The following is a 12389-nucleotide window of genomic DNA, read 5'->3' on the forward strand; positions in this document are numbered from 1 at the left end:
ACATTTCAGTGGATTATTAGTAAACTTGAAATTTGGGGTTAGCTAAACTTTTTGTAAAAAATATTTGTTTACTTAACTTTGAATAAAATGTTAGAACAACAAATTTCAAGTTGGGCTTTTTAGAGTGCATGGTTAAAAGATGAAAACCCTTAATTTTATTAAGGGATTTCCTATGAAAAATGAATGCATTGTAAAACATCTTAATACTCAACCCACTGTAGGTATTCATCATATCTGGCTTTAACTATATTTGGGTGTAGACTTTGGTTTTAGCAGGTTAGTTAGTCTTAAATTGCTAGAGCATATCCAACCTTTTAATAAGATAAACTTTGATCAACTTACTGTGACTGAATTGTCAATCATATTTTGTGTAGTTTGGTATTTTACTTAGTGTATTTGTGCCACCTCTTCCTTATAATTGTTTCGCTTAAGTGTCAAATACATTTCTTTATGGGTAACATGCAAGATGATGTTAAACTGTCTTTTAACCTCATCCAATCCAGTTGTGATGAGTACAAACATTCCTTACTCCTTTCAAGTCTGCAAATCACTGACCTCTGACCTTTGAGGGGATCAGTGCAGTTACATCATTAACAAATACAGACATCTACAGTTGGATGCTCACTGTTGAGAAGTTCACATAATCCTAGATGATGATGATACTTAAGTAAATGTGTGTAAATAAATAATTGTATGAGGAAATGACTTGATGAAAGAAATGGCTGTGAAAAATAAACAACCAAAAATGTTTGGAACAAGCAACAAAACTACATTGATCTAACCTGGTCTCACTAGGATTGTAGAAAATGGATTTGTCAACAGAGAATGAGTCAAAGGGTGGAAAAAAATGCCATGGCAGTATCACAGCTAAATTACTACAAAAAGCCTTGGGCAGTGATGGTATTATTAATAATTTTATTATTGATTGTAATTTTTTTCAATATTCAAAATTCACATTTGATTCAAGTTGAGAAGTTTGTTCAAAACCAAAGCTGTGAACAGATTTTCTTTTCATGCAGGAAGGTTATAGATGGTTTAACACTGTAGCATTTTGAGATTCACTGCAAATGAAAAGTGTAGTACAATTTAAATACATTCTTCTTCTTCTTGTTTTTTAATTTGTACTTTGTTTTTGGTCTATCGTCGTTTTTATTCCTTTTCTTTATGTTGTCACTTGTTCTGTCTTATTATCAGCTTGTATTATCAACTGTAAAGCACTTCGAACTACACTAGCCTTTTAGGGTGCTATTTAAAATAAGTTTATTATTATTATTATTATTATTATTATTATTATTATTATTATTATTATTGTAACTGACTGAAAACCTTCTAGGAAACTTGGAGGTTGTGTCACTTAAGGTTTACAAAAACATCAGTAGGAAAGCAAGAGTTTTTGGCACATTTTGAAGACTATTTCTTTATTACTGTATGTGATTATTAAGAAGTGAATGACCTCTGAGCGGGACGCGCCCATACAAGGCAGGGTTGGTTTTTTTTAGCACCATGGTCAGCGACACAGTTGCTAGGTAGCTTCAGTGTTTTGTATCGGAAAGTGTGAAGGAACAACTGCAACAGAAACCTGTAAAAACAATGACTTAAAAAGGTGAACGGCATATAACTGAAAGCGCTAGTAAGACTTCTGTTTTTAAGTTAAGAGCTGAATGATAATAATAATGTGCTGACTTAACACGTAAGCCCTACAGTGCACTAAACGTCATGTTGGTACCGGATAGAGAATGCAAACTTCAGCAGTTCACTCGGGACCCCCCTCCTCTTGCAGCGCAAATGGTTCAGCCCATGGACTCGCTCCAGCTCTCATAGCACACTAGAGGACTACAAGATACTGATTTTGTGTGTGTCTGTCAACCAATGTTTAACTATTAACGCACTTACACACCATAAACACTGTTGTAGCCTTGAAAATACTGTCGGGTCTGGACGGTTTCCCTAGAGAGACCCCAGCGGCTGTGTCGCTCGGATGAGGGCAGCAGAAGAGCTGCACTGCCAAGTGTCCGGGATAAATAAGGTAACGTTAACGGGCTACTTCACTTTCCACCGCTGCGGCTAAGCTAACAGTAGAGTTGTCCAGTGTCATTTTTTCCTTTTGAATTATTAGACGGTGTCTCATTCAGGATTTTATACATTTTGTATAATTTTCAATAAGCTGAAGTGAAAACGCCCTCATTCGCTTGGCTGTTAAACGCTAACGCTTCATTTGGAGGAGTCGAGTTAGTGGGTAGCAGCATTGCCAGATTGTTTCCCTTTGCGATCCCTCCATCTGACCCATGCAAGTGGCTAGCGACCCAACGCTAGCTGCAGCTCGCTAGCAACTGTTTCATGGCAATGAAACACCTGCTTAGGCTGTGTGACATTTGATTTTGGGAGCGCAACTCATTTCCTGAAAAACCCTCACATATCCAAGATATTAATGCTACATGCAAGATTTAAGATTTCCAGTCTCTGCTAATCCTGTAATACAGACAAGATTTCCAAAAGGGGATGGCCTCCTATCCCAGTCATCTGGAAGATACCATATTGGCTGATATGCTGCTTCTTAGCTCAGGCTAGCTATGCAGGGAACCTGAATATGATGCCATGCACGTTTAGCATGATGCTGTGAGCTTTGTTATTTATACAAAGGCTGTGATGTTTGAAGAACCAGTATTTATATGACGTAGTATGGTCTGTTTGTACTTAACTGTACTTACAGACCACATGCTGAAAGATCATCCTGGAGATGACCATTCCCAACAGGGCAGATGGATTACATAAAAATACCAGCATGACATATGATTTCTGGTTGGCATCCTGCCTGCTGGCCATATCCCAGAGATACGTTTGTTAATATGGATATGATATGTATAATCTCCTATTTTAATGCAGGCTGCAGTTGGCAGCCTGAAGTTTTTGGATTCATATAGTAGTAGTGCAACATATTATATTTGTTGCAGTGTTGCACACTACCATACTACACACTACTACAATATCTGTAAATTGAGCTTGGTTGCTTTTTGACATCTCTGAAGCTGGAGAACAACATATTTTTAGGCAGGTTTGGCTGATTTTTTCTTTGCAAAGACTGGACTTCTTCATTGTTCATCAGGTTTACATTTTTTGAATAATATAATATACTATATATGTCATACTATATGCGTAAATTCATCTCTAACTGTAAACCCACTTATCAGAGTAGTCTTGTTTGTTCACATATTGTCTGTGTCAGCACCCAATCTGCCACACAACAAAGAAGCACTTTTGTTTTTACTTTATTGATTTATCAGTTAAATTCTGCCTGACTTCACTAATTCAATTGACGTTGCTTTTGACTACACAACAGTTAGTGAAACTCACAATCTGATTTCTCAATACTCAGATGGGATTAGATAACATTTTTGAAAGCGCTTGATGTGGAACCCATATTCATGTCTGTTGATAATACACCTCCACACATAAAGCTTACTTTGTACAGTGCAGTGCTTAAACAAACTCATATTAAGTGCAGACTGTAGCAACCACGTGTTGTGAGCACACAAATATTTGCTCAACTTTGTCTTACAGAAAAAAAAAGAAAAGGTTGGACAAGATTGTAGTTAATGTGAATGTTTAACCCTACTGTTGTCTTCGGTCATTTTTGACCCAGGAGGACAACAGGCTTTAACTAAAAAATGAGGTGTAATTTCATTTAAATGAGGCCTATTGACCATAATTTTCAAAAATATTTGTAAAACCTGTGGTTATAAGTTCAAATTAAGTTTACTAAAAAGGTCTAACACAGAACTGGGTGATAATTTATACCTTTATAAACTGTCAAACCAGACCGGGTAAATTTTGACCCAGGAGGACAACAGTTGAAAGGTTGACGGTAATACAACAGGAGGTTTAAGAGAATTACTGAGGCTGTGGCTGAATTTGACTTTTGACTATTTTGTCTGTATCACTGTAAAATCTCTCAGATAAAGTTAATCTTTGCTCTCAGATGTTTGTTGGTGTATTTCAGTACCCTGTGGGCTGATAGCTCCCACACTCGTTCCTCATCATATCTGGAAGAAGGCACAGAGCCATAGTTGGGTCACTGGTTTGAGCTAATTTTAGATCCACTGGCAATTCTAAACCAACTACTTTCCTGTGAGAGTAGTCCGCAAACTCAGCTATCGCTTTTCCTGAGAGAGCAATGTGGTAATATTGTCTAAATACATTGCGATAGAAGATCTTCCAAGTACACTGTATGCTTTAGGCCTTGAAGATGCACAAAATCTGTTCTTTTAAATGTAAGAAAATGTCCAGTGAGAAGGGTTTTATACTATATGTATTACAATAAAGTTATTTTGTTTACATTTTCTTTTCAGTCAAGGATGCGTAATAGTAAATGTCTCCATTCTCAGACAGTGTCTCTTGCCTTGTGAATGGCTTTACATACCCTGAGGTCCCATCACTGCTGTAATGGCAGGACTGGGGGATACGGCATGTACAGAAAAAAAGCCACTGTCTGCAAATCCTGCTCTTTCAGCACAACACACATCTAAATGGTGTTTCCCCAAGTCTCTCTGTTTCTGTATTTGACGACTGCTTTCAAGATGTGGTTTCATGTGAGGCAGAGAAAACATAAAACAAGCCCCTCAGGGACATACTGCTGGTTGTTGAAGGGACTTGTGTAATAAGTGTGACACCGCTTAAAGAGAGTACACAGCTTCAGTACAGCTAGGCTTTTCCTTTTCCACACATCTTGTAAAGCTATTGGAGCTGTCTTTGTGGACATGCTTGTGATGTAAAAGGGGAATTTTTGAAGTGTCATTGCCTTACAATGGGATAACATCAGTGTGAAGATTAATTTTCTTTGTAGTTTTGAACTAGAATCACATCACTCTCTGATATTGTTTCATTAAAAGTATTTAATGTAGCCTAAGTTACTGCAGCAAAATACAGTATATAATCCTCAAAAATAAAACATTCATGTATAGTAACAGGACACAATGGGACACTTGCATTACCAACTTGTGCAGGATAATCAGGGAAAAACTCTGCATAACAATGCCCTGAAAGACAGACATGCATTTGTCGTGCATTCAGGGCTTGCAAAACAAGAGAGTGATGCAGATGAGCAACATGAAGAGCTGAATCTACAATGAGGTCTTTGAGTGTTGTGTGGCAGAGGGAAGAGCATGAGCTCAGCATCTATAGGAGCTCTGCCCATTCAGTTTAGCTCTCTGGCGCACTCTGTTGGAGAAAAGGTGTTACAGCACCAGAGGATTAAGTGCACATACTGTACTTAGTGTGGGGGATTTAGTTAAGATTTAGTTGGTAATACTTTACTGAAGGATTAATTGTCATAATGTATTTCTAATGCTGGCAGTAAAATAAAATGACATGTCATGTTGACAAACTCACTTTGTCTCTTGGATGTTGAAACTATACTGGGCTCCAGCACAGTATAGATAATGGCAGAATATGTTATGTCTAGTAGGTATTTATAGTATGTACTTTTTATATGTACCCTACTTTTCGAAGGTTACACAATCTACCTTTTTAAAGATGGAAACATTTCTCCTTTTACAGCAACTTGTAGAGGGACTGTAACATCAGGGAGGATATGACAAAAGTCATTGAGTTGAATTCAAACCTGTGACGTCATATCAGAATATCCCTGCTTCAGTCCCCTGAACAGTCAGCGATAACAGTACCTCTAATCAGGTGTCTGATTACGTTGAAATCCCACTTCTACCACGTGAACGCGATTAAAAGTAGGCCGTATTGTGCCTGATAACCACTGCTGCCACTGAGAAAAAAAGAGCAAAACATGAGAGAGCCTCTTCTTGCTGGATCATCCATCAGTGTGCTACCAAAGTGCCTCAACTATGACCTCATATGCTTATAAGGCAAACAAGCCCACATAGAAATTGGTGTTGACATTTTACTCTTGAAAGCCGCAAAGAAAGAAATTATTTTACATTATCAGTGAAGACAATTGAAAACTAAATTTCTTTTCTCAGTTATTATGGTAGCATGACTTAACACCATATTAGTATCTAATATTAGCTCTTTGAAACTAAAGATCTAACAGAAGATCTTAAGCTTTAAATTAGGTTTAATAATTACTTTTATTGGTATACGTTGCCACACTGAAACTGACTTTTAATTGGAAATGTCGACTGTAGCTGAAAACAGTTAAAATGCTGGTATGCAATGTTGATATAACATGAAAAGGGCAATAAAATAATTGTTTCTTAGATTATGAGGATTAATAATTCTGCAGTATTGTGCAGGTTGTCAACAGTGCAGCTTGCCTCACTTCATCACTCTGACTCTTTGTTGTTGCTCCCCCTCTCTCAGCTGAACCTGTTCCAGTCTCTGTCCTCCCCAGGATCAATGTCTTGTGCTTACCACAGGCAGACCAAGGGGATGACAGTGAAGACTCCTGAGTGATGCATTAATGCAATTGGATTGTTTCCCTATTCTAATTTGCCCAGAGAATGCAGATTAAATCGATGGGGTTGCTTTTCAAGTCAGTTTGTGTGCATATCTTCCTGTGTGTGTGTGTGTGTGTGTGTGTGTGCGTGTGTGTGTGCGTGTGTGCGTGCGTGCGTGCGTGCGCTCCTGTAAGAGTATCTGTATGTGTGTGCATGTGGCCAGTGCAGTGGTAGAAAAAACAGAGGCCTTTCATTATATTCTCACCACTAGAGGCTACTGTTGATCTCTTTATGAAAATCAAAAGTAGGACCAGAAGACAGTGTGCTGTCGATGTAGCCTCACTGGTTTATGTTAATAATATGTGATTTATGTGGTCTTTTTATCTGTTACAATATTTAATTAAATAATGCCCTTCATGTTTTTGAGTTAACTTTTTTGATTGCATTTATTTTCCTCTGCAAAATAATAACATCTTGACTAGAATTTCTAATTTCTTAGGAAACTGTCTTATTGAGGGTATGCATAAGATGTCATCATATACCAAAGTCGGATTCCCCCCCCCCCCCCCCCCCTTTTTTTATTTGATTCGTCTTTGGAGGCATGCAGAGGTAATAATATTCAGTAAGTCATAAAATAATAGCAAATATTACAGGAACATTCTGTAGATTAATATATGTAATTTTGAGTAGCAGAAATATGTTGTTCATCTTTCCTGTTCTGTTAATAATGTCGCAGCCCCTCAGATTTATCTTGCCATCCCTTGGGCTGCATGGGTTCCAACCCTTCTGGCTGGGGAACCACTAGTATGGATCATTGCTGGATACAAATTTTGCAGCTACATGTACCATTTATTGAGCAAGTGTCACGAGCAGCTGGAATCTATTGCAGCATACTGTAAGTCCAGGGAAAAAATGTACGGCTTGCTAGTTCATCACTGAACGGACTCACAGAGACTCATACCTGTGGGCAGTTTGCAGTCCCCAATTCACCTCAGAGATGCTTTGTCTTTGAATATTTTACTATCTAGAGCAACTGGTTATGGGTACCCACACCTGCAGGGCACAACATTTGCCCCAGACACCAGCCAAATGCTGGTAAAATATGCAAGTGGCTGGTAGATTTGCTTCACTCACCACCAAAAACCAATGGTAGTGTATTGAGTGGCTGGAAAATTTGAACATCCACTAGCTGTTTGGCCAGTGGACAAAAAAAGTACATTTTGCACCCTGCACATAACACAAAGAATCAAATCCAGTCCTCCTGCAGTTAGGAAACAGAGCTAACCACTGAGTCTCTATGCTGCCCGACTCCAGAGCCAGCAAAGAATCTAATGTGACAGAACATCTCAACAATGGCTGATTACCTCAACATTGGTTTGATGACACACTCAAAGACCAGAGCCAAACAATAACAGTATTTGGCTGGTGAATTGTGTAAATTCTGCACACACTGCTCATAGCTGGAAGTATCCTTTTTACAAACCACTGTAAAAATGCCATCTGCTTGAATGAAGTGACCTTGCAGCCATACAATGAAATCCAGCTGGCATTAGCATGAAACACAATGAGATGCTGCAAACCCTTAACTTGACAACCACATTAATATTTCACAATTTTTCCGTGGAATACCAATTAGTCCAGCGGACATCACACAGCTTTAGATTATTTCATTAGTAGTACTGCAGTGTCAGAGCTGTACAGATTTCTCACTGAACTGTTCCGGTCAGTGTCAGATTGACTGATGTAGCCTTTGATAGGCCTGTGTGCTCCTGTTGCTGCTGCTTTACATCAAAAGCATGTCCAATGCGCTCCAGTCCAGCAAGAAAATGCACACTGATCCACACCATGCAGTAGTCACCCTCTAAGCAGTCAGCATACCACTGTTCTGCAGCTGTAAAAGATCTTTTTTCTTGTCCTCCACAGGCATTCCTATCCACCCCTCTGCCCATCCCTCTCCCCCCCTTTCTCCTCTTGGGGCTGTAAATAAGCCTGGGCCGTGTAGACCCCTGAGAGGCCCTTACCCTCCCACTCTTCCCCACCACCGCTACCCTCTTCAAACTCCCCTGCCCAGCCAGACTCTGCTGCTGCTCTTTATGCTGCTGAAAGGCGCCCGAAAGATGCTCAGATGATCCATTGGGCCATCCTGAACCACATCGTGCATACAGCGCAAGACAGGGAAGACTAACTGGTGCAAGTGTGAGAGAGCCCTTGGAGGGTGCAGCCAGTGCCCTGTGAGGCCTGCTCGCCAATCCTGGCAGAAAGCTTGGCTTCCCCCTTCACTCCTCCAGGCCCTGAGATGCCCTCCCCTCCCAATGATGGAGGTGAGTAAGAAGGGTTCAACTCTCAGGACTGATGGGTATTTGTAAAAACAAATGCATGCATACATAAACACAGACAACACATTACACACACACACACATACCCAGATCATGATGAAAGGATCATTATGTGTGCAGCTATACCAAACTACACACCTAATTCATTTACACAGCAGCTCCACAAACAAACCTCACTAAATCCCCTGCCGAAATGAGGGAAAATGCATTAGAAGACTACAGCAACTCTTGCTCCCTTCCAGTCTGGAGCGCAAGCTGTGACTGTATCTAGTTTTGTTGTGTGCTGTCTTCTCCTCCAGAGGATCAAGGAGCATCCCCCGTGAACGTGCCATCTGTGGGCTCCTACCAGAGCAGTGGGAGGAAGGTGCGCACCAAAAAGAAGAAAGGCACCATCACCGCCAATGTCGCTGGCACCAAATATGAGATTGGTATGGTAACACATTTCTAATAGTAACTATAAGCTTTTCAAATGACTACAACAGCAGTAGTACATAAAAATGTACAATAAAAATGTTAGACACGTTAAAAAAAGTTTGAAAAGGAGCTAAAACAGTCCTGTAGACTGAAGAAATGTCAGTCTACAAAGAAAAAATATCTTTTGATCACAGAGTTTGTCTTGTGTCTGAGTGTTGCCAACGTGGGATGAAAAGAGGCTTTCTGTGAGATGGTGATGAAACCCTTTCGTTGACGTGTATTATCTCAGTATTGTTTGTTGTTGGAAAAACAACAGAGTAGCTTGGAAGGCTTTACTGTATCAGTAGGGTAAGAGGTTATAGTTTCAGTTGTATTAGTGTAACTTCAGAATACTACTCACGCACACTGGTGAGCACTATTAACAATAATGAGCACAGTAAATGATCATTGATCTTACCTGGTAAAATGGGATTATATCAGATCCAGGCGCATTGTATAAGCCTACATTTTTAAGCTTACACATTTATATTTACATTTTCATTATGAAAATAATGAAAATAACAAGACCAGCATTTAGGGTGGTCCTGCAGGTAAGATGACAATAAGTATGTATACTGTGACACAATGAGTGGCATATTCATTTTAGAAACAGCTCTCAGTATGGGTCAGTCAGTCTATCAGAAACACAAATCCAATCTCAGTGTTATCTCAGTAATCAAATCAAATTTGCTGTGGTGGATTGTTTTAAGCGGGCATTGTTATTTAACATATTAAATTAAAGCGAATAGAGTTTCAGTCCAGTGAAACGGTTCACACCGAGACAACTCAGCATCACATACATACTGCACATAAATCTTTGTTGAGATAATTTAACTGGACAGTGAGGATTTTTTTTAAGATGGGCTAAAAGAGCTTAGTAAGCACTCCTCACATGTTCAGTATATTGTGTGGCAGCAGAGCTCTCAGGGGTGAACTACAACCTCTGAAACTAAGGAGTCAGCAGCAGCAAATAGAAGTTGGGGGCTGTCGGGATCCTGCAGGTAGATGGAAGTCTAGCTGTGAGTCAATTCGCTAGCTGTGACGAGACTCTCACAGTGGCCCTTTTGAGGGCAGTGCGGGGCTATTTTGAAGGAAAATTAACACTAAGGGCCAGATGGATGGGTCATTTTTGCATTTCCTTTTTTGCACCTGTCTTTTTTTTGCTTCAGGATTAATAGAATTACAGATAAAGGTTAAAGGTAAAAGAATATGGTGTTGGAAATTTGCTTTACACCCACTGAGAAGGGAATGTAAACTCTGGCCCTAAGGATGTCTGTTAAGTGAGATGTGTAAGACAGGATTGATTATAGCCTTGTACTCATAGACCCTACTGGTAACTGTAAGCATAGGCCTGCTGTGATGTAAACCCTCCCAGTTCCACTTAGCAAAATACAGTCAGCCTCTTGTTAACAGATTGATGAAGTCACATCGGAAACATCTTTTTCCCATTCAAGTGCCATCATGCAACATTAGGCAAGCCTTATTCAGGTTTGTGAAGGCTTTCAAGAAATTAATTAATACCTGGTTTCGTTAGGGCATATGAATTTTTCATTACACCCTGAATAATGAATAGTTGTTGGATTAATGTCCAAATGGGCTTGCCACCTATCTCTCATACTATGGGGTTTCCAGTGGGATTTGAATGCATTACAGACAATTAATTTATCTTTTTGAAGAAAGGCATTACGATTGGCGGCTCTGCAACCATTCCATAAATGGTAAATATTGCCGTGAGCTTTTTGATCTATATTCTCCGAGACTCATTCCTCTCTTAATGTATGGAAAGACAAAATTTAAGCTTGCAAAATGTTTGAGTGAAACATTGATCTGTTAAGTAGAAATATTTGCTTTGTGGGTCCAAATCACATCTTGTTCTCATTTTGCATCTTTATCAGGAAGTTGCTTTGCCAAGTTTATTTAAATGTCTGCTTTGCTCATTCTATTAATGGATTATAAATCTTATGTGACTGTTTTCCACCCAGTTCGTATAGTCATCAACGAGATGGACTTTATCAAGACCCGGGATGATGACGATACTGCCAACCTCATCTGGAGCGACTCGGCCGTGCAGCATGAGAAAATCGCTGAGCTCAGGAATTATCAGGTACACTGCATGACTACCATTTTAAGTCAGCACACCTTGGTTGGGGACACACTAGCCTAGAGGTTAGAGAAAAAAGGTTAGATGTCACATCCAATTTCTGAACTGAACAGGAAAATCTGGATCTTAAACTTTATGCTCTAAGGTGCTCAGTGGGCAACAGCTGAAGACGATGTATGTGACTTTGGAAATAAAATGTCTGTAGGAGCACTTCTGAAAAGGATCATATGTGTTTAGCTGACTTCACACTGGTAAACAAGATGTTACAAACCAAATAACCTGTCTGCACTAATGCATATCAGGAATGTGATGTAGTATTTCCCCATGGATTCCACCTAAGGGAAAAGGTGAAAGAGATCCCTTTCAGATGAAACAGTGCGGTGCCCCAGAAGAAAGGGATTTAAAGGATGAAACAAACACGACTTCTACTCTAACCTTCCTGTGCTTAGAGGATTTTATTTAAATAATTTTCCTCCAAAGAAAGATGAATCCCTTGCTTCAAATACTCCTTCACTTAGAGTTTGATAAACATGACACCGTTTTCTACAGATGTGCAGAAATTATTACAGCATAAAACGTCTCTAGATATGTTTTTTACACTCTTGTAAAGAGGACACCAAATCAGCTCCAATGACTCTAAAAGTACGTGCGGCAGTGTTTGTAAATCTGAATTGTAACTAAAATATTTATTCACACTTACACATGTTGTACACATACATACATCGAAATTTATAATGAGAAACAAAAATGCATCTTGAATTCACCCCTTCACCAGATATCATACAGATGAGCACATGCAGCACGCACACAAAGAGGTTTGTTGAAAAATTTGAAAACAATATGATTTTATTGTTACTTATCAATAAACATATGTGTGAAATTTTATAAATGACTGTAATTAACCTCATTTGTCAGGTTATCATGTTCTAAAACGTTCAACACACAAACAACACAAATTCTTGTATATAAAAAGTAAGTAAAACCATTTCAAACTGTATTTTTGAGCAGAATAAGAGGGGGAAATAAGGAATTAGTCTCATTTGTTATTTAACTCTGAACTGCATTTCCATATTGTTTTTAGAAGAAATCAGTATT

General features: G+C 39.1%; 1 protein-coding gene across 1 annotated transcript in view; it reads left to right on the plus strand.

The window, feature by feature from the left end:
* Nucleotides 1-1820: 1820 nt before the first annotated feature.
* ttll7 (tubulin tyrosine ligase-like family, member 7) overlaps nucleotides 1821-12389 on the plus strand; it is a 71477-nt gene continuing 60908 nt past the window's right edge. Inside the window, exons 1-4 of the mRNA XM_062424080.1 lie at nucleotides 1821-2026; nucleotides 8328-8725; nucleotides 9040-9168; nucleotides 11176-11297. Of these exons, the coding sequence (XP_062280064.1) occupies nucleotides 8701-8725; nucleotides 9040-9168; nucleotides 11176-11297 (276 nt within the window). The 5' untranslated portion in view covers nucleotides 1821-2026; nucleotides 8328-8700. The remainder of the gene's footprint in view (nucleotides 2027-8327; nucleotides 8726-9039; nucleotides 9169-11175; nucleotides 11298-12389) is intronic.

Source organism: Scomber scombrus, chromosome 8 (assembly GCF_963691925.1).
Source record: "Scomber scombrus chromosome 8, fScoSco1.1, whole genome shotgun sequence".
Taxonomy (NCBI): domain Eukaryota; kingdom Metazoa; phylum Chordata; class Actinopteri; order Scombriformes; family Scombridae; genus Scomber; species Scomber scombrus.